The 27658-nt window shown below is 52.8% G+C and overlaps 1 protein-coding gene across 1 annotated transcript in view; it reads left to right on the top strand.

The window, feature by feature from the left end:
• The first annotated feature begins 10154 nt into the window (after positions 1 to 10154).
• The window catches only part of Muc6 (mucin 6, oligomeric mucus/gel-forming), a 38559-nt gene continuing 21055 nt past the window's right edge, over positions 10155 to 27658 (top strand). The window contains exons 1-31 of the mRNA XM_039098009.2: positions 10155 to 10212; positions 12496 to 12564; positions 12736 to 12979; positions 13048 to 13174; positions 13491 to 13581; positions 13665 to 13774; positions 13930 to 14137; positions 14262 to 14384; positions 14697 to 14817; positions 14921 to 15059; positions 15128 to 15232; positions 15339 to 15411; positions 15508 to 15645; positions 15887 to 16048; positions 16134 to 16228; positions 16314 to 16446; positions 16680 to 16929; positions 17214 to 17266; positions 17422 to 17531; positions 17992 to 18143; positions 18315 to 18456; positions 18541 to 18651; positions 19187 to 19372; positions 19476 to 19715; positions 20434 to 20590; positions 20819 to 20959; positions 21855 to 21917; positions 22322 to 22357; positions 22753 to 22932; positions 23469 to 23687; positions 24768 to 24784. Of these exons, the coding sequence (XP_038953937.1) occupies positions 10155 to 10212; positions 12496 to 12564; positions 12736 to 12979; positions 13048 to 13174; positions 13491 to 13581; positions 13665 to 13774; positions 13930 to 14137; positions 14262 to 14384; positions 14697 to 14817; positions 14921 to 15059; positions 15128 to 15232; positions 15339 to 15411; positions 15508 to 15645; positions 15887 to 16048; positions 16134 to 16228; positions 16314 to 16446; positions 16680 to 16929; positions 17214 to 17266; positions 17422 to 17531; positions 17992 to 18143; positions 18315 to 18456; positions 18541 to 18651; positions 19187 to 19372; positions 19476 to 19715; positions 20434 to 20590; positions 20819 to 20959; positions 21855 to 21917; positions 22322 to 22357; positions 22753 to 22932; positions 23469 to 23687; positions 24768 to 24784 (4053 nt within the window). The remainder of the gene's footprint in view (positions 10213 to 12495; positions 12565 to 12735; positions 12980 to 13047; positions 13175 to 13490; positions 13582 to 13664; positions 13775 to 13929; positions 14138 to 14261; positions 14385 to 14696; positions 14818 to 14920; positions 15060 to 15127; positions 15233 to 15338; positions 15412 to 15507; positions 15646 to 15886; positions 16049 to 16133; positions 16229 to 16313; positions 16447 to 16679; positions 16930 to 17213; positions 17267 to 17421; positions 17532 to 17991; positions 18144 to 18314; positions 18457 to 18540; positions 18652 to 19186; positions 19373 to 19475; positions 19716 to 20433; positions 20591 to 20818; positions 20960 to 21854; positions 21918 to 22321; positions 22358 to 22752; positions 22933 to 23468; positions 23688 to 24767; positions 24785 to 27658) is intronic.

Raw genomic sequence — 27658 nt, 5'->3', positions numbered from 1 at the left:
CCCCTGTGATTGCAGTAGGGAAAGGCTGGAAGAAGTTGAGAAGGAGGGCAACTCCATAGGAATATCAGCAGTCTCAACTAACCTGACCCCTGAGATCTCTCAGACACTGAACCACCAACCAGGCAGCCTACACCAGCTGATATGAGGCCCCCCGGCATAGGTACAGCAGAGGGCTGCACCATCTGGACTCAGTCAAAGAAGTTACACCTAACCCTGGAGAGACTTGAGGCCCCAGGGAGTGCGGAAGCCTGGAAGGGTGGGGGTGGGGACATCCTCTTGGAGATGGGGGAGGGGGTGGGATGAGGAACTGTTGGAGGGCAGAACAGGAGGGGGATAATGACTGGACTGTAAAAAAGATTAAAGTAATTTTTTTTAAAAACATGAAAAAATTCATGATTTAATCTTAGTAAGTGGCACCTATCAAGAAAAAATTTCATTTCCTTTTTTATATTTTTCAATTTATAGAGTACGGGTTTTTAGAGTGTGGCTTTGTGTTTCTTTGGATTTCCTCATGACTGTTTGTTATGTCTCCTTTTTCATTTCTGATTTTGTTCATTTGGGTCTTCTCCCTCTGCCTTTTAGTTAGTTTGAATAGGCTTGGCCGATCATAATGATTTTGCCAAAGAACCAAATTTTTATTTCTTTGATTCTTCATAATTTGAAATTCATTGTTGATGTTTGTATTTTATTGGTTTCAGTCCAGGGTTTATTATTAAAATAAAAACTAAAAAGGATCAGATCAAAAGGTAAAATTATGCTATAGGGCATCTAAACTCACTATGGCAGCCCAAGTGGTGGTGTGCATCTGGAACCTCGGTACTATGGAGTCTGAGACAGGAGGATGGTAAGTTCAAGGCCAGACTAGGCTGTGTAGCCAGGGCACCTCAAAAAAAAATAAATCATAGATAAATCCTAATTAAAGGATAGAAGAGGATCTGTCACGCTGATGACGGTCAGAGTCCAAGGCTATTCCATACTCAGCCTGGGATATCCTGCCCTACTTGGGCTACTTGAGATGCTGCCTCAAATCCACTGCTCTAACAGAAAAGTTAGACTGATCCTCTTTCTGCTATAAGAGCCAATATTAGGGGTTGGGGATTTAGCTCAGTGGTAGAGCGCTTGCCTAGGAAGCGCAAGGCCCTGGGTTCGATGCCCAGCTCCGAAAAAAAGAACCAAAAAAAAAAAAAAAAGCCAATATTAACATCAGGCAAAACAGATTTGCAAGCAATGGTGTTACCATGAGCAAAGAAGTCTACGTAATAATGACATGACGGCCAAAGACGTGTGGCCTCCGGGGAGCTCTTAGCCCCAGTATTCAAGAAACACTGGTAAGTCAGACTCTGCCAAGCTGAAGAGCAACTGCTCTGTGAAAGATGTGAGTATCGTAAAAAAGAGAGGCTGCAACCCCAATAAGCTTGCAGCTAACAGGACTGGAAGGACTGAGTTGAAAGCTCAGGAGGTACAGTGATTGCCTTGCACGCATGAGGCTTGAGTTCAATGTGCATGTGCACACACGCACACGCACACGCACACATACACACACAAGCACACATACACGCACATACACACACATACACACTCACATACACACACATGCACACACATGCACACACTCACACACACATACCACACACATACATACACACACACTCACATACACACACACATATACACACATGCACACACACACGCACACGCACACGCACACACACACATACACACACAAGCACACATACACGCACATACACACACATACACACTCACATACACACACATGCACACACACATACACACATACACACATGTACACACACATACACACATACACACATGTACACACACATGCACACACTCACACACACATACCACACACATACATACACACACACTCACATACACACACACATATACACACATGCACACACACACACGCACACGCACGCACACACATACACACACAAGCACACATACACGCACATACACACACATACACACTCACATACACACACATGCACACACACATACACACATACACACATGTACACACACATGCACACATACACGCACATACACACACATACACACTCACATACACACACATACACACATGTACACACACATGCACACACTCACACACACATACCACACACATACATACACACACACTCACATACACACACACATATACACACATGCACACACACATGCACACACACACACACATAAGCATATGTGCATGCACCTAAAGAACTTCTAAGTGAACCACAGTTAAATAACCCAATCCAAAGATGGACTAGGGATTTGAAGCACTTCATTGAAGAAATAGATTCAGAAAATAATTGACAAAAAAAAAAAAAAAAAAAAAACAGAGGCCGGGGAAGCCCACTGAAAGTACATAGCACTGCACACAGTGGGCACTGTGGACTGCCATGCTGTAACTCTGCACACAGTGGGCACTATAGACTGCCCTTCCACAGCACCACACGTAGTGGGCATTGTGGTCTATCACATGGCATCGCTGACTAGGAAGTTGTGAAGAGCCTAGGAGTCTCTCATGTCCCCAGTGGGACTCAGTCCAAAGACACCAGCGACACGGCCATGGCAAACTCAATCATGGCAAGGAGTAAGCACCTGAGACTCTTCCCACACGCTCCCAACAGCCCACTTAAGGTTAACTCAAGCTGGAGACAGGCCAAGAAATCAACAAAGGAGGAGAGCATACACCAGGCTCTCAAGGTGACCTGGGACACAGGAACATGGACATTACGTTTATTCTCTTTTCGTGGTTTTATAGTTACATTTTTAATTATTATTCACTGTAAGGCAGGCGAGCCATAGCGTTCATGGGGAGGTCAGAATACGTCTTTTGGGAGTCTGTGCCTTCCTTCCACCATGCCTGCCAGAGTTCAGACTCAGTTGTCAGGATCCCATGAGCATTTTACCTACTGAACCATTTTGCTGCCCCTGGACATCACATTTCTTCTCTTCCTTGGTACTGAGAACGGAACCCATGGGCTCACGCATACTGGGCTGACACTGTGCCACTGCGCTGGATTCCCAGGCCTAAGCATTTCATTTCTAAGGCCAGTCTCAGCCTTGCTCAATCTGACACTGGGCAGGAGAGGCTAAAGGCCCTGTTTCCCCAGGACCCCAGAATTCCACCTGTTCCCATAGAGTCTCTCCGTGACTCAGCCTACATCAGGCTACAACCGACTACCGCCAATGTCTACAGCCCTTCTGGGCCCAGAGCTCCCCTCTTGACTGCTGCCTGCCTATGCCACACCCACCTTCCCCTTCCCACTGCCTGGGATGCTCCTTAAGTTCCTGAGGATTGCACTGGTCTGTGGTAGCCATGCTTCTCAGGAGAGAGGCCACAACTTTCCAGAAATTCCCTGCAGGATCTGCAGCCTCAGGCTGTGGCCTCTGTGCTACGGCCTCTGTGCGTGTCTGTTTACCATGCTATTAACAGAGCCAACATATTGTTCTCAAACTCCACCGAGACACCTTACCTAGACCCCATGTAAGCACACACTGCCCCCTTTATTCCCATGACTAGTTTGAAGCCCCTTCACCACTGTCAGCCCTCAGGCTCACTTCACCCATTTCTCCCAGTTGACTCTAGGTCCAGGACACCCTTGAATATCAGCTCCTGGCCAGGCCTGGCCTCCACAGTCATGGCTCTGCCTCAGATGGTGTAACTCTGGGCTACTGTTGTTCTGCTCTGAAATGCATCTGACTTAGGTTTCTGGGGCCCTGCTGGATCCCTAACATTATCTGTGACAGAGACCAAAGATATCTGAAGAGTAGTGCCCTCGTAGCTTCCAGCTCAACACCTGATCTCTAGCTTCCAAAGTCACCCACTCACAGTCTAAGACCCTCCTGCACTTCTGAAAGCCCCCTCTGCAGCTCCCAGCAGCGGGGACATCTGCACTGAGTCACGTATGCCACAGGTGCTCGCATGGCAGAAGGTAGCCCAGGAACCCAAAGCCTGACAGGTATTAATCCACAGTGCCACTTGGGACAGCCCAGGGGCCAAGCCTTGTGTCCTTGCCAATCCCCTATCTGTGTTTCACTCAACATCCGCTGGATCTGCACTAAAGTGGGGGCAGGGCAGCTTGGCCAGGGCTTTCTGGCAATCCCAAACTGCTTCCTGCTTGCCAGGCTGAGGGCACCTTTACATGTGGCCTGGAAGCTGGGATTATGTTAACACTGGCCAGGGTTGGATGCCGCTCATCCTTCCAGATTCTGAACTCTCCCCGGGTGCCTGTGCGATTTTAGGTTATCTATTGTGAGCAAGACTGAGGGATCACTGCCCTGGAAGGCTTGTTGAAGCATCCAGGTAATGGAAAAAGACCCATTAAGGGCTTCTGTCAGTCAGGTCCAAGGCTCCCCACCCTCCTGCAAGAAAGAAAGGTATGAGGAAGTCCAGCATAGGACTCACAGGTGTAGTGTGCCCCCTAACTGAAGGGACAGCTGAGCAAGAAGCCTTCCTGTCAAAAGGTGGGTATCTCAGACCGGAAGTGTAGCTCAGTTGGTAGAATCCTCACCTAGCATGGACAGAGCCTTGAATTTGAGCCTCGGCATCTCATAAATCAAATATGGTGGCCCCCTAGTAATCTCAGCCCCTAGGAGGTGGAGAATGGTTCAGGTTATCCTTGGATGCATAGCAAGTCAACACCAGCATGGGCTGCATCAGACCAGATCTTAAGAGGAAAAAAGAAAAAAGGAGGAAGAAAAAAAGGAGGAAGAAGAGGAAAAAGAGGAGGAATATAAGGAAGAGAAGGAAGAAGAAGATAAGGAGGAGGTGGATGTGCAGCCACAGGCACCCTCATCCCAGGGTAAGACCTATCAGCTTCCTGGGATCCAGGTCCACCTACCATCCCTTTCTGATGCCACCCTAATTATCTGGGGTCCCTCCATTAAGCACAAATACAGGACTTCCATGAACAAAAAGGACTAAAGGCCCCCAGCAGGGGGAGCACGATAATGAGCTCTCCACCGATTTCAGAACACAGTTCCTCACCACCCAGGTAGGACCTACATCGGGCACGCAGTTCCCTGCCAAGGCTGGAGGCCAGGGCCCATGTCCAGAGGAAGGGGCTGACCACAACCAAACCCCAGACCATGAACCAAAGCCTGATCATGTAAGTGGTGGAGTCCGGGTACTTTGCCAGGTAGAAACTGAGGAACAGTCGCTGAAGGGGCTGAGGAGGCCACACCTACCCCTCTAGCTGTGGAGCCCTGGCCATAGCAGGAGATTTGCTGACTTCGTTGTTACCTCATCAGAATTGACTCCAGAGCTCAGAGTAAATTCTTCAAGAGCCAGAGAAACAACAGTTGTCTAGAGTAGGAGACTAGAGGCCAGGAGTGAGTTATGATCTTGGACATTCTGTTCCAGCAGTGGGGCCCCAGAACAGCATGGTCCAGGTAGGAGTACCAGCCAGCAGGTTCCTGCACCAGGGCTTGCAGGGCCCTGGAGAAGGTAGACCATGAATGCTTCATCTTCTATGGACTCCCAAGGCCACTGGGAGGCCAGGACTCATGAGAATTAGGGTGGGTGTAGATCACCAGTGAACCTTGGAGGGCAGGAGAGGGAAGAACAGCCCTTCTGAGAAATCCAGGTTCCCCTGCCCCCAGTCAGTCCAAGGCTGACTTCCACCTACTACACACAGGACATAGCAGCTATGGCAGGCATGGCTCCGGCTCGAAAGCTTGAAACCCCTCAACAACTTGTGTCCAGGGTCACTGTCTCCCCACAACATAAGGACCTATGAACCTGCCCTGAAGTTCTCTGACCACCAAAGTTTCAGAGCCCACCCCAAACCTTCAAGAAACATCAGGGGGCTGGGGATTTAGCTCAGTGGTAGAGCGCTTACCTAGGAAGCACAAGGCCCTGGGTTCGGTCCCCAGCTCCGAAAAAAAGAACCAAAAAAAAAAAAAAAAAAGAGAGACATCAGGCCCGACAGATCCATCCTATATACCCAGTCCTTGGAAATCCAAAGCTACATCCTGCACTGAGAATCCACACTGGATGGTCAGTCCTGTGGCTCACAGTCAGGCCCCCCTCCAAGGATGGCTCAGCCACAGGGGAGAACCCCTACTTCTGGGGTGGACATGTTTCACAAACCCTCCCCAGTTCTCATTGATAATGCAGTGGAACTGGGAAGACACCAGCCCCTCCCTTGGGGAATGTCACACCTGACCCAGGTGGGCCCAGCAGTCAGGGACAGGTGGTCCAGATGGGCTGATCAATATGTCCACTCCTGTACCTTTATGAATGAGGCTGAGCAAACCCAGGGTTTGGGGCTTCTTGCTAATGACAGGAGTGAAGACCCAAGCATAGTGAAGAGCATCTCAAAGCACCTGTTAAACCCTACACCAAGGCCTTCTTTTAGCTGTGCAAGGTTCTGAGCCACCTCTCTCTAAACCAGTGGTTCTCAACCTGTGGATCACGACCCCTTAGGGTCAAACAACCCTTTCACTGGGGTCACCTAAGACCATCAGAAAACATAGATATTTACATTACGATTCATAACAGTAACAAATTGCAATTATGAAATAGCAATGAAAATAATTTTACGGTTGGAAGTCACCACATCATGAGGAACTGTATTAAAGGGTCTCGGCATTAAGAAAGTCAAAAACCACTGTTCCAGACACTGGGCTCTAGGACTAGATCTGGCTTGGGCTCCACTTCATAGCCAAATCTAGGTCCTGGCAGGCTACTGTCCAGGGCTTGGGCACACTGATGGATGTGGAGAGCAAGGGTCTGAGCTGGACGTGAGAATGGACAATCATACACTTGTCCAGCTGTAGGTTCCGCTTTCCTGGCCCGCCAGCGGGACCTGAAGCTTATCACTGTGATTGCTGCAGGAACAATGGCGCTCACACACTTAACTCCCGGTCAGAGCTATCTCAGCTGTCAGAGCTGTTTGTTCAGTGCATTTGCTCTCCCAAGTCAAAGGACAAAAACACTATTGAGCCGTGATTTCCCACCAATCAAGTGTGCTGCAGAAGGTGGGCCCTGATGCCCTGCTGTGGCCCCTCCTCAACAGGATAGAGCCATTGACCTAGGCAAGGGCAGTGCCACTCCCTGGAGCTACCTTTTAGCCACAGGCGTACGCAGCCTAGAAGATCCTGGAAGGCACACATACGTGTGCACATGCACACATCCCTGAAGATTGTTACACAAGCATAGCCAGACAGCCAAGCAGACACAAGGCTCCTAGCCACACAGGGTCATGAGCCCCTGCTACACAACTCCTCTGTGTTAGGGTCCATCCTGAGTCCCTCCTCACCTGCCCAAGCCCAGCTTCGAGAATGTAGCCAGAGATAGGACAAGTTCCAGTTGTGTCAGCCTGAGTGAAAGCTTCACTCTGTTCCTCAATTTCTCACTGAGTGAAGGCTGTTGGGTTTTAAGAAACTGCTAAGAGGGCAGAAGTGGTGGCTCAGCGGTTAAGAGCACTTACTGTTCTTCCAAAGGACCAGAGTTTGATTCCCATCACCCACATTGAGCAGCTTAACAACACTTGTAACTTGAACTCCAGTTCCAAAATTCAGACTCCTCTGGCACATGCACTCACATGCACATAACCTACACACGAATACACACAGAAATAAAGATAATGAAATCTAAGGGTGAGAGGGCACTCACTGTCACGATGAGAGGCTAGAGAAACAGTTCAGCCATTAGAGCACTTGTTGATGGCTCAGTGGTTAAAGGCTCTGGCTGCTCTTCCAGAGGAACAGGGTTTGATTCCTAGCACCCACAACCATATATAGCTCCAGTCCCAGAGAATCTTGCCTCCATAGGACCAGTCACATGCATGGTGCACACACATACATCCAGGCAAAGTAATCACACATAAAATAAAAATAAATAAATGCTTCTTAAAAAGGAGCACTTGTTGCTTTTGTCGGATAATTCAGGTTTATTTTCCAGCATCCACATGGCAGCCCACACCTGTCTGTAATGTATTCAGGTTCCAACCTTTGTCTAGCCTCTGCAGGTGCACACACACACACACACACACACACGCATGCACGCACGCACGCACGCACACGCACATGCACACACACGCACACACGGTAAATAGTGTATTAGAAAGATGGAAGGAAAGAAGGAAGGGAGGGAGAGGGGAGGAAGGGAGGATGGAGGGAGGGAGGGAGGGAGGATGGATGGATGGATGGATGGATGGATGGATGGATAAGGGCAGTAGGATCAGATACCCAGCAGCCCGCACATTAAGTGACCACTCCACCCACTGAGGCTAAACTCAGTTTCTATAAAGATCATGTTCTTTCTGTTTGGTTTGGTTTGATGTGGAGGAATTGTTGGGGGGGTTTTGGGGGGTAGGGTGCTAAAGTCAAACCTAGGGCCTCAGAGATGCTAGACGCACACTGTATTACAGTGCCACACTCAAGCCCAAAACATCCTGTTAATGCTTAGTTTATTTACAGAAAACAGCATCCACTGCTTTCTCACAGAGTCTGCTGGATATGCTCTGAGCCAACTAAGGACAGCATCTGAGAGCTCCCAGTGTGGGGGACTAGAGGAGATATGCTAGGTCCAAAGTAGGGGACTTGGCCTAGCTTGGCTGTGAGATACAGGCCAGACTGAAACAAGGCTAGAGTCAATACCAAACCTACAATGAACACAGGTACAAGGCTGATCCTGGTTCCTGCAGGGGTCCAAGAGTCACTGCTCAGCACTCACTGGCCCAGGAGTACCCAAGCCACCATCAGGAGATCCCTGTCCCTCACCTCAGGCTCCCAGTGGGACTGGGTGGACCCAGAAGCTCGCTGGATTCTGCCTCATCTCCTGGATGAGAGACGGTCTCAAGAAAGAGCCTGCCCTGCTCTTGCTCTCTTTTTTTCTTTTTTCTTCTCCCCCCCCCCCCGCTCTCTTTTGCCCTTACTCTTCTCTTAAGCCCTCTTTGTCCCTGTCCTTTCTCTCCCCATTCCTCTGCCCCCTTCCCCCACGTGCTCATGGCCAGCCTCCTTTGCTTCTCCCCTCTTCTACTCTTCTTTCATTAAACCTTTCCACGTGGAAAAAAAAAAAAAGAAAGAAAGAAAGAACCTGCCCTTTCCTCACCCAAACCTTAACCCCAATTCTGGCCCTCAGTCTGACCTTTGTCCTACTAGCCCCTTAAAGGGCTGGCATGCACCCCCACCTTTACACACACACACACACACACACACACACACACACACACACTCCTCTCATATTCCCAGGATCCCATGTCCCAAGTAGGATTAGCCAGTTGTCTAAGGGCACCCACAGATCACTCAACCCATGAGATGCTGCAAAAGAGTAACTTCACGGGGTTGGGGATTTAGCTCAGTGGTAGAGCGCTTGCCTAGGAAGCGCAAGGCCCTGGGTTCGGTCCCCAGCTCCGAGAAAAAAAAAAAAAAAAGAACCAAAAAAAAAAAAAAAAAAGAGTAACTTTACCCACAGAACAGGAGTACGGAGCACAGCAGACTGCATGGAACCACCTACCTCCCACCCCACCCCACCCCACCCCACCCCACCCCACCACCACCCAGTATACTGCAGCAGGACCTCTCCCCAAGTGGTCTTTTTCCTGGAAGGAAAACTCAAAATAAGTGAAGTTGATGCAGAAAATAAGTATTGGTTTGGTACCAGGATCAAGGTTGGAAACTGGATTGTCTGACCGGATAAGGAAGAGGCCCAGCCTACCTGACCTCCCGCTGGACCAGCCCCATCCCAGGCTCCAAGGTGTGTGGTATCCACAGTGAACTGGCAGTTAGGACGGGCTGTGGCAGGACCCACCCTGGCCCCCAGGACAGCCAGATGCAGGAGGTGCTTGTGGGCCCCTGGAGTGTGTGTGTCAGCCCCCAACTGGGAGTGGGAAGATAATGGGGCCACAACCGTTGCAGAATTTTCCAAAGTCTGAGTCTTGATAAAGCAGAACCCAATATCCTGTTTGGCCACCGCTGTGCCAGGCAGGCGGTGGTGATCACAGGCCTGGAGTATGGGGCACACGTGGGTGCGGTAGGGGGAGGGCACCCCACCCCTATATAGGCTTGGGAGAGCTAGACGCTCAATCACAGCAGAGGCAGCAGCAAGACTGCCTGAGCGCCCAGCAGGAGACCAGGGCTGGTGGTCACCTCTCTGCTCCAAGAGCGCCACCATGCTCAGGGTCGGACACCTGCTGCTGTTGCTGCTCTTCAGGGGACCCCTAATCAATGGTGAGTAGGCAGTGACCAGTGCCCAGGGTGGTCTGAATACCCAATGCCTTCCATAGGTCCCTGTGCATGGGGAAGTTCTCAGGTCTTCTTGTCTCATTGACTGCCTAAGGCAGGCTGGCCATATTAATGAACACTGATGAATGGGAGGTAGGAGGGGCCCAGCGAAATGCTCAAACCTGTTCACCTCCTGTGAGCTGGGTATGGTAGCCAGGAAAGGAATGGGCTCAAACCTGAACTAGAATGGGGGTCCCTCTTGCACAGTCTCAGCAGTTTTGGTGACAGTTAGCAATAGGACAGACATGATACTCCTTTTCTCTCCCCATTGGCTCTGGCCCTGGGAGCTCTTGGAGAGGCTGAGGTATGTGGGGGCAGGCAAGTGTATCACCCCAACAAAGTCTTTGGTGCTGGACCCAAAGTTCCCGGGCAGAATTCAGGTTCCACTATTCTTCACCTGGCTCACTAACAGAACTGTAGGACTGGCTCCAGGTCTCAACTTCCCCTTCTGCATACGTCGTAGGAAGACATCTTGTGTCACCGCAGCCCACAGCTCTGTATGCCAATTGGAGCTATCAGGGACTTCCCCTAGGGAGATGGACCATATAACACCCACCCTTAGAGTAGACCCAGCCTTTGGGCAAGGGTGCTAGGTGGGTCTCAGATTTGGAAAAATGTGATGCGCCTCCCATCAGGCTACTCTGCTCCTCTCTCCAGCAATCTCCTCCCCACTGCATAGGGCCAGCTGTTCACACCAAAAATAGTCCTGAAAGTCATAAAGCAACGTCTATGGGTCCTACCAGGTCACCGTGGACCCTGCCTTGCCCCTTACTCAGCATGCCTGGCAGGAATAGAAGGGGGAGCCTGGAACCAGGTCCCCTGGGCCTATAGCCAGGATAGGAGAGTAAGCCAAGGGAGGGCCTACTAGGAAAGGCCTAGCGGGAACCAAGGCTGAAGTCTGGGGAACTGTGTTGGGCTGCTCCTATAACAGTGTTTGAGCATCACCTCTGTGCACCCTAGCCGGAGGGCGGAAGTGAAGAGTATGAGGTCAGACTCAGGTGGGACCTGAGGCTACAGAAGCTGGGAAGGAGACAGATGCCTGAGGGAGTCGGGTTAACTGGAGACAGGAGAGGCCACTCAACAAGCCCAGGAGTCCCCATTGGCAATGGCTGAGCTGCAGGTGGTCCCAGCAGGAGGGGCAGTGGTGCTGGTGGTCTCCTGGATATCTTCAGAAGGACCTCAGTTAGAGGCCAACTCAGACTAAAACAGGGACGCCAGGCCCATTAGGCTGGGGTCAGAGAGAGGGAAGACTTGTCAGGAGAGGGAGACAGGGGACAGGAGCCCCTTAGAGCACAATAGACAAAAGGGGGAGGGATAGAGCCAGACCCAAGTCTGGGGTCAAGAGGACAGGAGCTGGGTCTATGCCATTCACATCACATAGAATGGCCAGTGTCTCCGTACTGTCTGGAAGAGAGAGAAACCTGAGCTACAGAGGCTGTTGCCCAGGGAGGCTGCCCATTCTCCATACCCTCAAGGATCGCTCGACAGAGGCAGATGCTCCTGACTTCCCTAGACATCACTTTAGATCTTCCGTTCCCACCGCCTGCTGGGTCCTGAGGTGATGCACGGGCATTCACCAGGCTGGGGCTCAGAGGACAAACCCATCAAGGATGATAGTGTGGTGGAACAGCTTGAGATAACAGTCCCAGCCATACAGATCTGGATACCACCTCCTTTGCCAGCCTAAGTCCCTGGAAGCTGAAACATCCAAAGACACACGAGAGCCATCAGCATCTAAATCCCTATTGACCAGAGTACCAGAAGCCCAGTGGTCCAGGGTGCAGGAAGGAGGGAGCTGCCACATCTCAAAACACACACACACACACACACACACACACACACACACACGCGCGCGCGCGCGCGCACACACACACGCACACACATGCACACATACACACGCATGTACGCATACACACACGTGCACACAAACACATATGCACACACACGAACACACACGTGCACACTCGCATGCATGCATACGCACCTGCACACGCACCTGAACACGCACCTGCACACACGCACAGCGTGCAGGCCCTGGCGGTGCTGTAGTTTGGGTTTCCACAAGAAAGATCCATAATACAAGCTTCAGCTCAGGCGTTAGCCAAGAGTTCTCATCCAAGGTGCTAACTGGGGGAGGGGTATTCGGGAACTGTGACCTCTATGTCCGCTGGCCCCGCCTGCCCTGATCAGAGCCTCGATAGGAGCTGTGTGGGGGATGCTGAGTTGTAGCTTCCTGCCTTACAGGTGCCCGGACTGGAGATGCCACAGACTCCGACTCCGAGGATAACCTGCAATCCTGTAAGGCCTAGAGAGAAGGCAGAGGCCAGGCCACAGCTGGGTGGGCATGTGGGACTGGGGCTAGGGTGGGCTCTCTAGGGCCACAGCCTCTGGACCGGGCTGCCCCAGACATGCCCTGCCTAGACACGGGAAATGGGACTGAGAGTGAGTGTATCTTTTTATTCCCCGCAGCTCCAGAAAAGGGTTGGTGCTCCATGTGGGGAGCTGGCCACTTTTCCACCTTTGATGGCCATCAGTATAATTTCAAAGGGATGTGTAATTATGTCTTTACGGCCACCTGCGGGGATGACTTGCCCACCACCTTTAGCATCCAGTTGCGGAGAGATGGGGATGGGAACATCTCCCGGATCATCATAGAACTGGGAGCCTCTGTGGTTACTGTGAACAAAGAAACCATCTCTGTCAGGGACATTGGGTAAGCTGAGTAGGGCAGCCGGGGTCGGGGGGACAGAAAGAACAGCTGCTAACTTGTCTTACCCACAGGGTTGTTAGCCTGCCCTACACCAGCAATGGCCTCCAGATCACACCATACGGCCAGAGCGTGCAGCTGGTGGCCAAGCAGCTGGAGCTGGAGCTAGTCATCATGTGGGGTCCAGACGCCCACCTTATGGTGAGATTCACGAGCTGACAGACAGCATTCAGGAGGGGCCCTCCTCGAAGTGAGTTCCAGGAGCCCCGACTAGCGGGACAGCTGGACAGTTGACTGCTGGCCAGCAACCAAGAGGACCTGAGCTTAGATAGCAGCTCAGTTTCCCTATTTGAAAAGGAGAAGGATCCAGTCAGGGAAGAAACCTCACGCTCTGCTCCCAGGAAGGGCAGGGTGGTGAGGTGGGAGTGCCTGGAACCTTGAAGAGTCTAAGGGTTCTCCAGCCGGGGTGGGGAACTCCTTATGCATTCCTACAGGAACCAACGGTATCACCCCACAGGTCCTGGTAGAGAAGAAGTACATGGGCAAGCTATGTGGACTGTGTGGGAACTTTGATGGAAAGATAGACAATGAATTTCTCAGTGAGGATGGTAAGCTGGGTCAGGGTGGGTGGTCAGGCTCCAGGCCTCTTAGTAGTTAGTCCCACACACTGATCTCTGTCCTGTGTCCCTAGGCAAACTTCTGGAACCCCATAAGTACGCTACACTTCAGAAGCTAGATGACCCCAATGAGATCTGTGCCCATGAAGCTATCCCCAGTCCCAGCATCCTGAAGACCAGATACGTATGTGAGGTGGCCCATAACCCAGGTCCAGAATGTGGCAGACACAAGGGGGCTGTGTAGGGTCTCTGGGACCAATGCCACCTCCATGACTGAAGCCCTGGGTATGATACAAGACGTGGCCTCGCCCGTATGACCTTGAGTGGCTCTCTATTCAGGCACATATCTGCAACCAGTTACTGACCCTGGTGTCCCCTGGGTGTGACGTGCCAAAGGAGACACTGATGTTGAGCTGCCAGGAAGACATGGCTGACTGTGCCCAGCCAGGCCAGCCCAACTGCAGCTGCGCCACACTGTCTGAGTACTCCCGCCGATGCAGCATGGCTGGCCAGCCTGTCCGAAACTGGAGGACCCCCAGCCTCTGCCGTGAGTTCAGGCAGGATGAAAGGGAAAACAGTTTTGAGAAGGGCAGAAACTAAGCAAAAATAAAGTAGGAACTCAGGAAGGCAGGTGAGATCTCCTTACCAGATCCCATGCCTGTTGCCTGCAGCCATGAGCCAGTGCCCGGCCAACCAAGTGTACCAGGAGTGTGGTGAGGTCTGCGTCAAGACTTGCTCCAACCCACAGCACAGCTGCTCCAGCTTCTGCACCTTCGGCTGCTTCTGCCCCCATGGTGAGGATATATATGAGCACCCACTTTCCCCAAAACTCACTCTCTGCTCCAGCTTGGCCTCGACACTCTATATCTGAGTCCCGGGTCCAGGCCTCATCTACGGATCCCAAAACTTCCAGTACACCAAGGGCTCCATGCAGAGTGAGCAGTGGGGAGCAGAGGTGGGCTTTGAGTCATTCAAAGCACCTTCCCCAAGGCTGGCAGGGATGAAGGAGGGCAGAGCCTGGGACAGATGGACAGCCAGCTGAGGACAAGTCCCCACAGTGATAGGCTGCCTCAGGAACATCTGTCCCACGGAGCCCATGCCCTTAGGTACACTGCTTGACGATATATCTGGAAACCACTCCTGTGTGCCAGTCAACCAGTGCCCTTGCATGCTCAATGGTATGGTCTATGGCCCGGGGGAGATCACAAGGACAGCTTGCCAAACCTGGTGAGTATGGAAAAGAAGTTCTGCTAGCATGGGACCCAGGGAGGGATGCTGTTCACCCTGGGCCTCACAATCCCCTGGGGATGACCCCAATATCCACCTGCAGCCAGTGTACCATGGGCCACTGGACCTGTACAAAGCAGCCGTGTCCTGGCCACTGCTCCCTAGAAGGTGGTTCCTTTGTCACAACATTCGACGCCAGACCCTACCGTTTCCATGGCACCTGTACCTACACTCTTCTCCAGGTAGGAGGAGCCCTAAGGCTGGGGGAAAGGGAACAGTCCATCCATGTCTGACCTGTTCCCCTTCCCAGAGCCCACAGCTTCCCAATGAAGGCACCCTCATGGCTGTGTATGACAAGTCGGGTTACTCGCACTCAGAGACCTCCTTAGAGTCCATCATCTACCTGTCCAAGAAGGTAAGGCTGCCTGCTCTGTCAAGCACGTGCTATGTCCCACTCTCTGAAGGCCAGCATCTGGCTCCTGCTTCTCTTACTTCCTATTCCCACTCCTCCGTCTCTCCAGGACAAAATTGTCATCTCAGAGGATGAAGTGATCACCAACAACGGGGACACCAAATTGCTGCCATACAAGACACGTAAGTCCTTCTGGGGCCAGCACTGGGGACTTTGTTGTTGCCATGTCTTTGGAGCACGGCAGCAGGGACGGCCTTCTTAGCCCTGAAATCTTGCAGACAACATCACCATCTTCAGGCAGACATCTACCCACCTCCAGATGGCTACCACCTTCGGGCTACAAATTATGTTCCAGATGCAGCCTGTCTTCCAGGCGTACATCACAGTCGGGCCCCAGTTCAAAGGCCAGACCAGAGGTGAGCACTGTCCTGCTGGTCACTCTCCGAGTCAGCCTGGCTGTCTCCTCCCCGCTGCAGTTAGATGCAGAGGGGACCCACGAGTATCTTATACTGGCTCTCCAAATCCAGGGAATCTGTAGTTCCAGCCATATAAGGCCAGTGATAATAAAGGGCACAGATGCAGGGGGAGTGCTTTGGGTATATGGAGGACTGGATGGGAGGATCAGGACTCAGTTGCTCACAAATCCCGCCCACGAAGGGCTCTGCGGAAATTTCAACGGAGACACGACAGATGACTTCACAACCAGCATGGGTATTGACGAAGGCACTGCCTCACTCTTTGTGGATTCCTGGCGTGCGGGGAACTGTCCAGCTGCCCTAGAGCGTGAGACGGACCCCTGCTCCATGAGCCAGCTCAACAGTGAGTTTCCTGCACCCCCACCTTCAGCCATCTAAGCCCGTTGGGATGGGAACGGGATACCCACGACTATATCTGTTGCCTCCAGAGGTGTGTGCAGAGACCCACTGTTCCATGCTGCTGAAGAAAGGCAGTGTGTTTGAGAAGTGCCACAATGTGGTGAACCCCCAGCCCTTCTACAAGGTGGGTGCAGTGGGCACTTGAGGAGACGAGGGGAGATGGTAGCAGCGGATGCAGTCCTAGATGCCTAGATGTCCTCTCCCCACAGAGATGTGTGTACCAGGCCTGCAACTATGAGGAGACCTTCCCTCACATCTGTTCTGCGCTGGGGGCCTATGCCCATGCCTGCTCCTCCCGTGGCGTCCTGCTCTGGGGCTGGAGGAACAGTGTGGACAACTGCAGTGAGTGCTGACTGTGACGAGAGAGTGGAGGGAGGGGTCAGAAGAGGCAGGGTCGCAGGCATAGCAGTGATGTGAGCCTAGACCACAACAGGGCCTCATGGTCAGCCTGAGGGGTTCTAGGGCCTTAATCTCCGCTCAGCCATTCCTCTGCCTGCATCACCACATCCCCAAGCCCCAGACCCTCTCCTCACACCGCTTCCTGTCCCGAGAACCTGACCCCTCCATTCCCACAGCTGTGCCGTGCTCTGGCAACCGTACATTCAGCTATGATAGCAAGGCCTGTGACCGTACCTGCCTGTCTCTGTCGGACCGTGAGACAGAGTGTCACGCGAGTCCTGTGCCGGTGGATGGCTGCAACTGTCCTGAGGGCACCTACCTGAACCACAAGGCAGAATGTGTGCACAAAACCCAGTGTCCCTGTCTGCTGGACAGCCACAAGTTTGTCCAGGCTGATCAGTCAACCATGATCAACGGGGTCATATGGTATGAAGGGAAGGACTGGGAAAGGTCTGGTGAGGGAAGGGCCTGTGCGTGTGTGCTCATGTGTCCCTGCCCCTCTTTTTTTTTTTTTAAGATTTATTTATTTATCATATATAAGTACACTGTAGCTACCTTCAGACACACCAGAAGAGGGCATCAGATCTCATTACAGATGGTTGTGAGCCACCATGTGGTTGCTGGGAATTGAACTCAGGACCTCTGGAAGAGCAGTCATTGCTCTTAACCACTGAGCCATCTCTCCAGCTCCCCCTGCCTCTCTCTTATAGCTACTGCATCAATGGGCGTCTGAGCTGTCCACGGCAAGCAGAGATGTTCTTTGGTAAGTATATACCAGGGGATGACCATGAGACCCCGTAAAGAAGCCCCTGCTTCGGTCCCCAGCTCCAAAAAAAAAAAAAAAAAAAAAAAAAAAAAGAAGCCCCTGCACCACCTCGTGTCCCCAGTCCACCTGACCTGTCTGCTTCTTCCCTGCAGCATCCTGCCCAGAGCCCAAGACCTTCCAGTCCTGCAGCCAGTCGTCAGAGGACAAGTTTGGAGCTGCATGTGCCCCCACGTGCCAGATGCTGGCCACAGGCACTGCCTGTGTAAGAAGCAGGGTGGAGAGGGTTTCTAAAAGTCTACAGGAGCCAGTACACAGCAGGACCATGCTGCACTCAGGGTCCCTCTGGTTGTGGCTCTGTCTCGATAACTAGTGCTGGGCATTGAGTCAGGAGCTGATTGGTAGCTAGGCAGTTAGAGGACAGGGTGCTTGTCTCTGGAATTCTTGAGGACATGGACTGGCTCCCGGCTTGGGAACTACAGCCACCTGTCTCTGAGTATGTGGCACACACACACACACACACACACACACACACACACACACACACACACACACACACACACCTGAAACATTACCCGAAGGGTGGCTTCTCTAAGAGTAAAACTCAGCTGTCCATAGAGACCTTAGAGAAGGCTGGACAAAAGAAAAGACACGGGTAGTCTCAAGGAGGCTGGTTCTGGGATTGCAGAATGCTTAAGGAGCTACTAACCCTGTCTCCCCACCAGGTACCCACCAAGTGCGAATCCGGCTGCGTCTGTCCTAAGGGACTCTATGAAAACAGTGACGGGCAGTGTGTGCCCGCAGAGGAATGCCCATGTGACTATGCAGGGACATCCTACCCTGGTGGTTCTGAGCTCCATACAGACTGTAAGACCTGGTAGGTCATGAACACCCAGACCCCTAGGGTCATCTGGGCAGGTGAAGACTCCCAAAAGTAAGTTGTCCCAGGGTAGGGCTCCCAGAGGTGGGGAATCCTAGGGTCACAGCCCAGTCCATCTCCCTGTGTGGAAAGACCATGTCTAACCATTTCTCACTGCCATCTCCCCAGCACCTGCTCGCAGGGAAGGTGGACCTGCCAGCTTAGCACCCAGTGTCCATCCACCTGTGTCCTCTACGGCGAAGGCCACATCATAACTTTTGATGGACAACGCTTTGTGTTTGACGGCAACTGCGAATACACGCTGGCCACGGTAACCATTGAGCCCGGGGCCAAAGGCTAACAGGAACCAGAGTGGGGACCATGAGGGCTTCTCCTCAACACCCTCTTCCTGCAGGATGACTGTGGTGCCAACAGCTCACAGCCTACCTTCAAGGTCCTGACAGAGAACGTCATCTGTGGGAAGTCGGGGGTCACCTGCTCCAGAGCCATCAAGATCTCCCTAGGTGTAAGTGACTGTGATGCCTAGGGTGGAAGAAGGCCGGCTGTAATTTGATCATCAGCCCCCAGGTCTTCCAAGCTTCCTCCTTTACTGAACACCCTCCCATCCTCCCTTCTCATTTGTATGACAGGAAGATGTGGCGAGAGATTGGTGGCCAGCTGGGTGGTTGCACACTCAGAGCTGGCCACGTGGTCTCCAACAGTTTCCCAGAGCCGTATAGCATTTCGTGGGCAGAAAGAAAGCTGCTCTCCAGGAAGCTGAATCTGTTTCCACATGTCTAGCACCTTCTGTCCAGAACTGGCTCCCAATAGATACTCCTAGACATGTCTTTCGTTGTTGTTTTGAGACAGGGTCTCGTGTAGCCAGGGCTGGTCTCGAGTTTATCGTGTGTTTTAGGCTGTCTTCAAACTGATCCTCACAAAGATGGAAACCTATCATGTTGGACTTCACCCCTCCCTTCCAAAGACTCAAGTCATGGACTGATCTGGGTACTGGGTGAGCAGGAAGAGAAAGCAGGTGATGACAACCCTTCCCCCCACAGGGGCTATCCATCACAATGGCAGACGGTAACTACACAGTCAGTGGGGAAGAACCCCTGGTGCATCTACAAGTGAAGCCTAGCCCCCTGAATCTTGTGCTGGACATAGACATCCCTGGAAGGCTCAACCTGACACTTATGTGGAACAAGCACATGAGTGTCTCTATGAAGATCCGCCGTGAGACCCAGGTACTCACTGCATGTTTGCCAGTGAACCAAGGCCCTGGCTAGTTTCTGGGCGAGGGGTCCACCACAAAGCCTGCATGACTCCCCAGCAACTGTTCCCCAGCAGGACCCCCTCTGTGGCTTGTGTGGCAACTCCAATGGGAACATGAAAGATGACTTCGAAACACGCAGCAAGTATGTGGCGTCCAATGAGCTGGAGTTTGTGAACTCGTGGAAGGAAAGCCCACTGTGTGGGGATGCAAGTTACGCGGTGGATCCCTGCAGCCTGAATACCTTCCGGCGCTCGTGGGCTGAGCGCAAATGCAACATTATCAACAGCCAGACCTTTGCCGCTTGCCACAGCAAGGTGGGTCCTGTCCTCCAAGACAGGGACAGCGGGCACAGTCCTCCTACCATTGGGCTCCAGGTTAGCTGGAGGTTATCAGGTGTGAAGAGGGGTGTACCCAGCGCCGGAGGCCAGGGTCACACACAAGCTAGATATGATAAGCAGTGCCCAGACCTCTGCCCACCAGAGGACCATAGCAGATAAGACAATGAGTAGAAGTGTCACCCCAGGCAGACAGCTGGCTACTCTGGGATACGTGGCCCAGAGATGAGATATTCAGTTGTAAGTGACACGGCTACAGGCAGGGATGAGCTTTTTGGACTCAGAGGTAAACCCTGATCTTTGGTGCTCAGAAAGAATTGCAGGAGACTACCTCATGTGGGGCAAAGTACCTATAGCCAGGGGACATCTGGGATAGCTTAGAGGAGCTGAAGAAGGGAGCAGAGACCCCGAGAGGATCAGGCATGCAAGCAAGAGACACCCGGCTTGGGTTTGCCACACTCTGGTCCCAACAGGAATTGTCTCTAATGGATACCCCAGAGCAGGGGTGACTGAGCACCAACAACATTCACCTCTGGAAGGTGACAGCCGATTAGAGCTATAGCTTACACTAGAAGATGCCTCTCAGAGAGCCAGGATACTCCCTCTCCAAAGCTTATTCCCCAAGGTAACAAAGTCTAAACTCCACCTTGCCACCACCGCAGCAGCCAATGGCAACATGGTACCCTCCTCTCCACAGGTATACCACCTGCCCTACTATGAGGCCTGCGTGCATGATGCCTGTGGGTGCGACACAGGCGGGGACTGCGAGTGTCTGTGTGATGCAGTGGCTGCCTATGCCAAGGCCTGTCTGGACAAGGGCGTGTGTGTGGACTGGAGGACCCCAGACTTCTGCCGTGAGTGTCTCACCCCATGCCCAAACCTGCTCCACCCAGGGGCTTACCCCAGAAGCCTTCTCTCCAGGTAGGCACCAGGCTGTACCCCTGCAAGGCAACCTTGGGTCACCAGCGGTTCCCCAGGCTCTCCCCTCCCAGACCCACCAAGAGGAAGCCTCCAACAGACCCCAAGCCCTTCATGTTGGCATGTAGGCCTTGGTGCCAGCTGATGTGCGTCCTTCCTCCCAGCCATCTACTGTGACTTCTACAACACCCACACACTGGTGGGTGACAATGGATACCAGATAGCTCAGCACAACTGCACGTGGCACTACCAGCCCTGTCTCTGCCCTGGCAGCCTGGGAAGCTTCCCGGATACAAACACTGAAGGTATGAGGGCCTGGGACGCACGTGCCATGCCTATGGCTTTCGTTCATTCAGCCATTCATAGGTCCATCCATCCATTCGTGCAAAAGTCTATTCATGATGCATTCATTCGTTTGCACGCAGATCCACTCTCCCGCATCCGTCCACCCACACTCCTCGGCACACATTGACCCCAGTGCACACTCATCCACGCACACAGTCACTCACTCACACACTCAGAGAATGTGTACTGAGTTCCAGGCCCTGTTTTCAATTGGGGACCTGGCCTCACCCAAACTAGCCCTGCTCCCTGGCCTGGCAAAGATCCTTAAAAACCAAAATAAGGAATTAAAGAACTGTCAGATGGCATTCTGACATTCGGAAGTTAAAATGGGCGCCACAGGAACCCCACACACAGCTAGATGGGTTGCTGCTGCTCTGGAAAGTCTCTGGCAGGGGGAGCCAGGATGGGGCAGGAGCTGGGACACAGGTGGAGATCTCCACATCACAAAAGAGCGATTAGGCCAGTCACACACGCCTTTAGTCCCAGCGTTCAGGAGACAGAGCCAGGGGAATCTTTGAAGTTGAAAGCCAGTCTGGGCTACATAATTAGTTTCAGGTCAGCTAGAGTTACATAGTGAGATGTCTCAAAAAGATAGACAGACAGACAGACAGACAGACAGACAGACAGACAGATAGAATAATAAACATGTAGTTAAGACACAGGAACCAGGAGCCAAGAAAGCAAGGGCAGAAAAGGCAGAGTTGTAGAGCCAAAGAGTAACTTCAGGAGCTGGTGTAAAGTGAGAGGAGGAAGGAGGGAGGTGGAGGCAGGAAGGTAGGGTAGGGAGCACAGCAAGGCAGGGCTCCCTGTAGGCAAGTGGGGCTGGAGTGTTGAGCCTGCCCATTTCTATCCCAGGCTGTTACAACTGCTCCCAGAATGAGTACTTCGACCACAAAGAAGGGACCTGTGTACCCTGTGGTAAGTCCAGCAGGCACTCCCACGACCAGCCCTTGTGTGGGCAGCCTGTGTCTCAAGCTTGTCCAGGCCTAGTAACTCCTTCCTAGATCCTCTCCCTCAGGACACTGACACAATGGCTCAAACAGAATCCTAGGCCACAGCAGAAACAAAAACGCAGTGCTGGACCCCTTGGTCTCTGCCCTATTCCCCAGCCCAGCCACTACATACCCACAGCCAGAGTGCCCCACACCAGCCAGGGTACTTGGATACACAGTGGGAATTTTCTTATGAACCCAGCCCTAGATCCCTACTCTCCCTACAAGGCTGACAAAGAAGAGAGGGAAAGAGGCAGGGGTGGGGAGGGCCAGTCAGGGGAGAAGCTTCATACACAGCTATCCCTGACAACGCCTGCCCTTCTCTTACAGCACCACCTACTACCACACCACCACCAACCACCACAGGTGATTGCTCACCCACTTGGTACCACAGGATGAAGGCTTCCTGCCCAGGGCTCACCCTAGCTCCAGTGGACAGCCCTCCCCACCCCACCAGCCCAGCTTCTACATCTGCCAGGCCCTGGGAGGGTGGGTAATGTACCCTGCAAGCCCTAGGTTACAAGGGAAAGAACTTACAAAGCTTAGCTTCTGGCCAGCCATTGATGGTGGCCACTTGACTCACCTGACTGAGCAGGAAGCAGGGCCTCACCAGGTAAGTCTCCCAGGAGTCCACGCTGCCTTCAGAGGTCCATGAGCCACCCTATACCTTTTTGCCTCCCCCCCTCACGAGCTCTTCCCGGGATGGGGGAGCTCTGGAGCCAGATTCTGCCCATCCATGAGATCACATATGCTCTATACAGGTTCACAGCCTACTACTGCAACCCCCATCAGCACCGAGTTCCACAGTTCCAGCTCTACAAGCACACCTGTGGGCCCCTCCTACTTGCCAGGTCTTCCAACCCCACCGCCTTCAGCCCCATCCTCCACTGAGGAAGGAACAGACTGGACCACTCCAAAGAAATCCACAGTCTCCTCAGGAGGTAAAAATGGAGAGGGGAGCATAGTAGAATTCTAGGGTATGGAGGGTTACTACTTACGGTCTTCCCACTGAGATATGCCTGAGGTGGTGTCTCAGCACAGAACTAGCTGTGCATGAGAGGCAGGATGAAGATTTTTCCAAAAACCTAGTTGACAACTCAAGCTGGTCACTCAAGGTAGCATTCCAGGCTGTCTGGAACTTCTAATAGAATATCCATGGGAACTGCTGGGCCTCCACTCTGCAGCCCACCCTGCTCACACACCACGGCAATCCCAGATGCTGCTGGGGACACTGAGGAGAAACCAACATCCTTCCAAAGAGTATGAGTAGAGAACCGAGAACCTGTGTCATGGCCTGGGGGTGAGCCCACTCTAGGCAGACAGACAACAGCAGGCTGGGGAAGGGACAAGACAGGTGTTCATCAAGCTATAAAGAGATAACAATAAGTCTCCTGAGGGCCAGAGCAACGAGCAGGGGGCTTGAACATGCATCTGGAAAGCAGGTGGGAAAAAACATTGCCACTACTTCCCTCTACAGAATACCCCCAAACCACTGTGGCTACCAGACCACTGACATCACCTTTGTCTCCTACGTCTATACCGAAGTCAACACCCACAAGGCCCACAGTGACAGAGGCAACATCCAAACCCACAGCATCTTCCCTCAGCTCATCCACAAAGACCACAGCCGAGTTCACAGAGAGTACCACAGTGACACTGCTAACCTCAGTAATGACTGGGATGTCTACCAGCCAAGGTGAGTCAAGGCCTGTGGGAAGCCACGGCACTCAAAACACATGTTTGAATATGACTCTCAGTAGAGCACATACAACTAAGGAGGAGGATATGTATATTCAAAAGATTAGGGAGAAAGGGAACAAAGGGGCAGATAATCACCAAGAGGGGGAGAAACAGCCTACATCAAGGTAAGTGTTCAGGAGGAAAAGGTAGAACTGCACTAAAATTAGCCAGAGAAAACCAAGTATCTAAAGAAGTGGGCAATTCACAGGGAATCGATCTACCATGCTGGGAGGGCAGAGTGAATATCAAAGAACAGAACCGCAGCATAAAACAAATGAAGGGCAAAGAGCTTAAACTGATTATTATTCCCTGCCACGATCCACAGTGACATCAACCCAACAGGAAAGTCACACTACAGCCACAACAAGTTACGCAGGAGAGACCACAGAGGTACCTCTCACAGGAAGGACTACCATGACCACGCATCAGTCATGGTCAAGCAATAGCCTAGCACCACCTAAAACAAGTACACGAGCTCCTCAGACCCCTTCGGTCACATCACTGCCATCACTTTCACCTTCCTCTGTGTCACCAACTTCAGAGGTACACATCACCCCAACTAGCCCACACAGTCACACAGTCTCCTCGGTGTCTATGTCTGGCCCAGTGAGCACCATTCTACAAACCACGATAGAACAAACACGACCTCCAAACACACCCACAGCTGCCACTTCCTCAACCAGCGCCACCACCCAAACTCAAAGCTCTTTCTCCACAGAGAGAACCTCTACTTCCCACCTTTCCCAGACTTCCTCCAACACTGTTCATCCATCCACAGCAGGACCTACAACCACTGCCACCAAGTCCACCATGGGAGGAACTGCCACTCCAGTGGTCCACACCACCTCAGGCGCCAGTACCACTCCCCAGGCTGGGAGTTCCACACACCTTCCCACCACTGCTGCTGTCTCCAGCACAAAACACACCACAGGTGTCTCCTTAGAAACATCTGTGCAGACCAACACAGCCTCCCCTACACCGTCAGCACTTCAGACCTCACTGGCCACAACACCTCCCTCATTTTCAACCTCCGCAGTGACGCAGACTTCTGAGGTAATTGTCACTCCTACACCCCAACACACAATTTCATCCGCCTCCACCTCCACAGCAAGGGCAACCATTCTTCCCACCACCCTGGAACAAACTCGGCCTCCTCACACATCAGCACCTGTCATTTACACAACCGGCGCCATCACCCAGACCAAAACATTCTCCACAGGCAGGACATCCCCCTCTACCTCACACCCCTCAGAAACAGCTTCAGTGACTGCCCACGGGTCCACATCAATGCCAGCGACTTCCAACTCAATTAAGCCAACCGTGAGTTCAACTGGCACACCCGTGATCCACACCACCTCAGCCACAACCAGCGGCCCTCAGACTCCACGCACCACACACCCTTCACCCACCGAGGCTGTCTCCAGCACAGTGCAAACCACCGGGCTCCCCTCAGGAACATCCATGCAGACTGCCACCAACCTCCCGACCCATTCAGGTCCTCAGACCTCAGCGTCCACACAACCCCCACTGATATCCACCTCGGCCGTGACACCCACCACTGAGATACTGAACACACCAACCGGCCAACACTCGGTGTCACCGGCCGCCTCCTCCACGCCACCGAGGACTGTCCTTCCAACCACCCTGGAAGGCACAAGGCCGCCTCACACAACAGTACCTGTCATTTATACAACCAGTGCCACCACCAGCACAAAAGGCTCACTCTCCACACACAGGACATCTACAGCACATCTCTCAGAGTCTTCCGCCATGACACCCACTCAATCAACATCAATTCTAGCTACCACCAACTCACTTAAGCCCACCACCGGTGTAACTGCTACCTCAGTGGTCCACACCTCCTCAGGCACACCTAGCAGCGCCCCTACTCCACACACCACACTCTCCCCACCCACGGCAGTTTTCTCCAGCACTACACACAGCACAGCTCCCCACGTCAGAACATCTGAGCCGTCCACCACCACACTCCCAACGCCATCAGCTCCTCAGACCTCTTCGGTCACATCACTGCCATCACTTTCACCTTCCTCTGTGTCACCAACTTCAGAGGTACACATCACCCCAACTAGCCCACACAGTCACACAGTCTCCTCGGTGTCTATGTCTGGCCCAGTGAGCACCATTCTACAAACCACGATAGAACAAACACGACCTCCAAACACACCCACAGCTGCCACTTCCTCAACCAGCGCCACCACCCAAACTCAAAGCTCTTTCTCCACAGAGAGAACCTCTACTTCCCACCTTTCCCAGACTTCCTCCAACACTGTTCATCCATCCACAGCAGGACCTACAACCACTGCCACCAAGTCCACCATGGGAGGAACAGCCACTCCAGTGGTCCACACCACCTCAGGCGCCAGTACCACTCCCCAGGCTGGGAGTTCCACACACCTTCCCACCACTGCTGCTGTCTCCAGCACAAAACACACCACAGGTGTCTCCTTAGAAACATCTGTGCAGACCAACACAGCCTCCCCTACACCGTCAGCACTTCAGACCTCACTGGCCACAACACCTCCCTCATTTTCAACCTCCGCAGTGACGCAGACTTCTGAGGTAATTGTCACTCCTACACCCCAACACACAATTTCATCCGCCTCCACCTCCACAGCAAGGGCAACCATTCTTCCCACCACCCTGGAACAAACTCGGCCTCCTCACACATCAGCACCTGTCATTTACACAACCGGCGCCATCACCCAGACCAAAACATTCTCCACAGGCAGGACATCCCCCTCTACCTCACACCCCTCAGAAACAGCTTCAGTGACTGCCCACGGGTCCACATCAATGCCAGCGACTTCCAACTCAATTAAGCCAACCGTGAGTTCAACTGGCACACCCGTGATCCACACCACCTCAGCCACAACCAGCGGCCCTCAGACTCCACGCACCACACACCCTTCACCCACCGAGGCTGTCTCCAGCACAGTGCAAACCACCGGGCTCCCCTCAGGAACATCCATGCAGACTGCCACCAACCTCCCGACCCATTCAGGTCCTCAGACCTCAGCGTCCACACAACCCCCACTGATATCCACCTCGGCCGTGACACCCACCACTGAGATACTGAACACACCAACCGGCCAACACTCGGTGTCACCGGCCGCCTCCTCCACGCCACCGAGGACTGTCCTTCCAACCACCCTGGAAGGCACAAGGCCGCCTCACACAACAGTACCTGTCATTTATACAACCAGTGCCACCACCAGCACAAAAGGCTCACTCTCCACACACAGGACATCTACAGCACATCTCTCAGAGTCTTCCGCCATGACACCCACTCAATCAACATCAATTCTAGCTACCACCAACTCACTTAAGCCCACCACCGGTGTAACTGCTACCTCAGTGGTCCACACCTCCTCAGGCACACCTAGCAGCGCCCCTACTCCACACACCACACTCTCCCCACCCACGGCAGTTTTCTCCAGCACTACACACAGCACAGCTCCCCACGTCAGAACATCTGAGCCGTCCACCACCACACTCCCAACGCCATCAGCTCCTCAGACCTCTTCGGTCACATCACTGCCATCACTTTCACCTTCCTCTGTGTCACCAACTTCAGAGGTACACATCACCCCAACTAGCCCACACAGTCACACAGTCTCCTCGGTGTCTATGTCTGGCCCAGTGAGCACCATTCTACAAACCACGATAGAACAAACACGACCTCCAAACACACCCACAGCTGCCACTTCCTCAACCAGCGCCACCACCCAAACTCAAAGCTCTTTCTCCACAGAGAGAACCTCTACTTCCCACCTTTCCCAGACTTCCTCCAACACTGTTCATCCATCCACAGCAGGACCTACAACCACTGCCACCAAGTCCACCATGGGAGGAACTGCCACTCCAGTGGTCCACACCACCTCAGGCGCCAGTACCACTCCCCAGGCT

The sequence above is a fragment of the Rattus norvegicus genome, chromosome 1 (assembly GCF_036323735.1).
Source record: "Rattus norvegicus strain BN/NHsdMcwi chromosome 1, GRCr8, whole genome shotgun sequence".
Classification (NCBI taxonomy): domain Eukaryota; kingdom Metazoa; phylum Chordata; class Mammalia; order Rodentia; family Muridae; genus Rattus; species Rattus norvegicus.
Note: the sequence above shows the minus strand (reverse complement) of the source record. Positions and strands in the feature narration are given on the sequence as shown.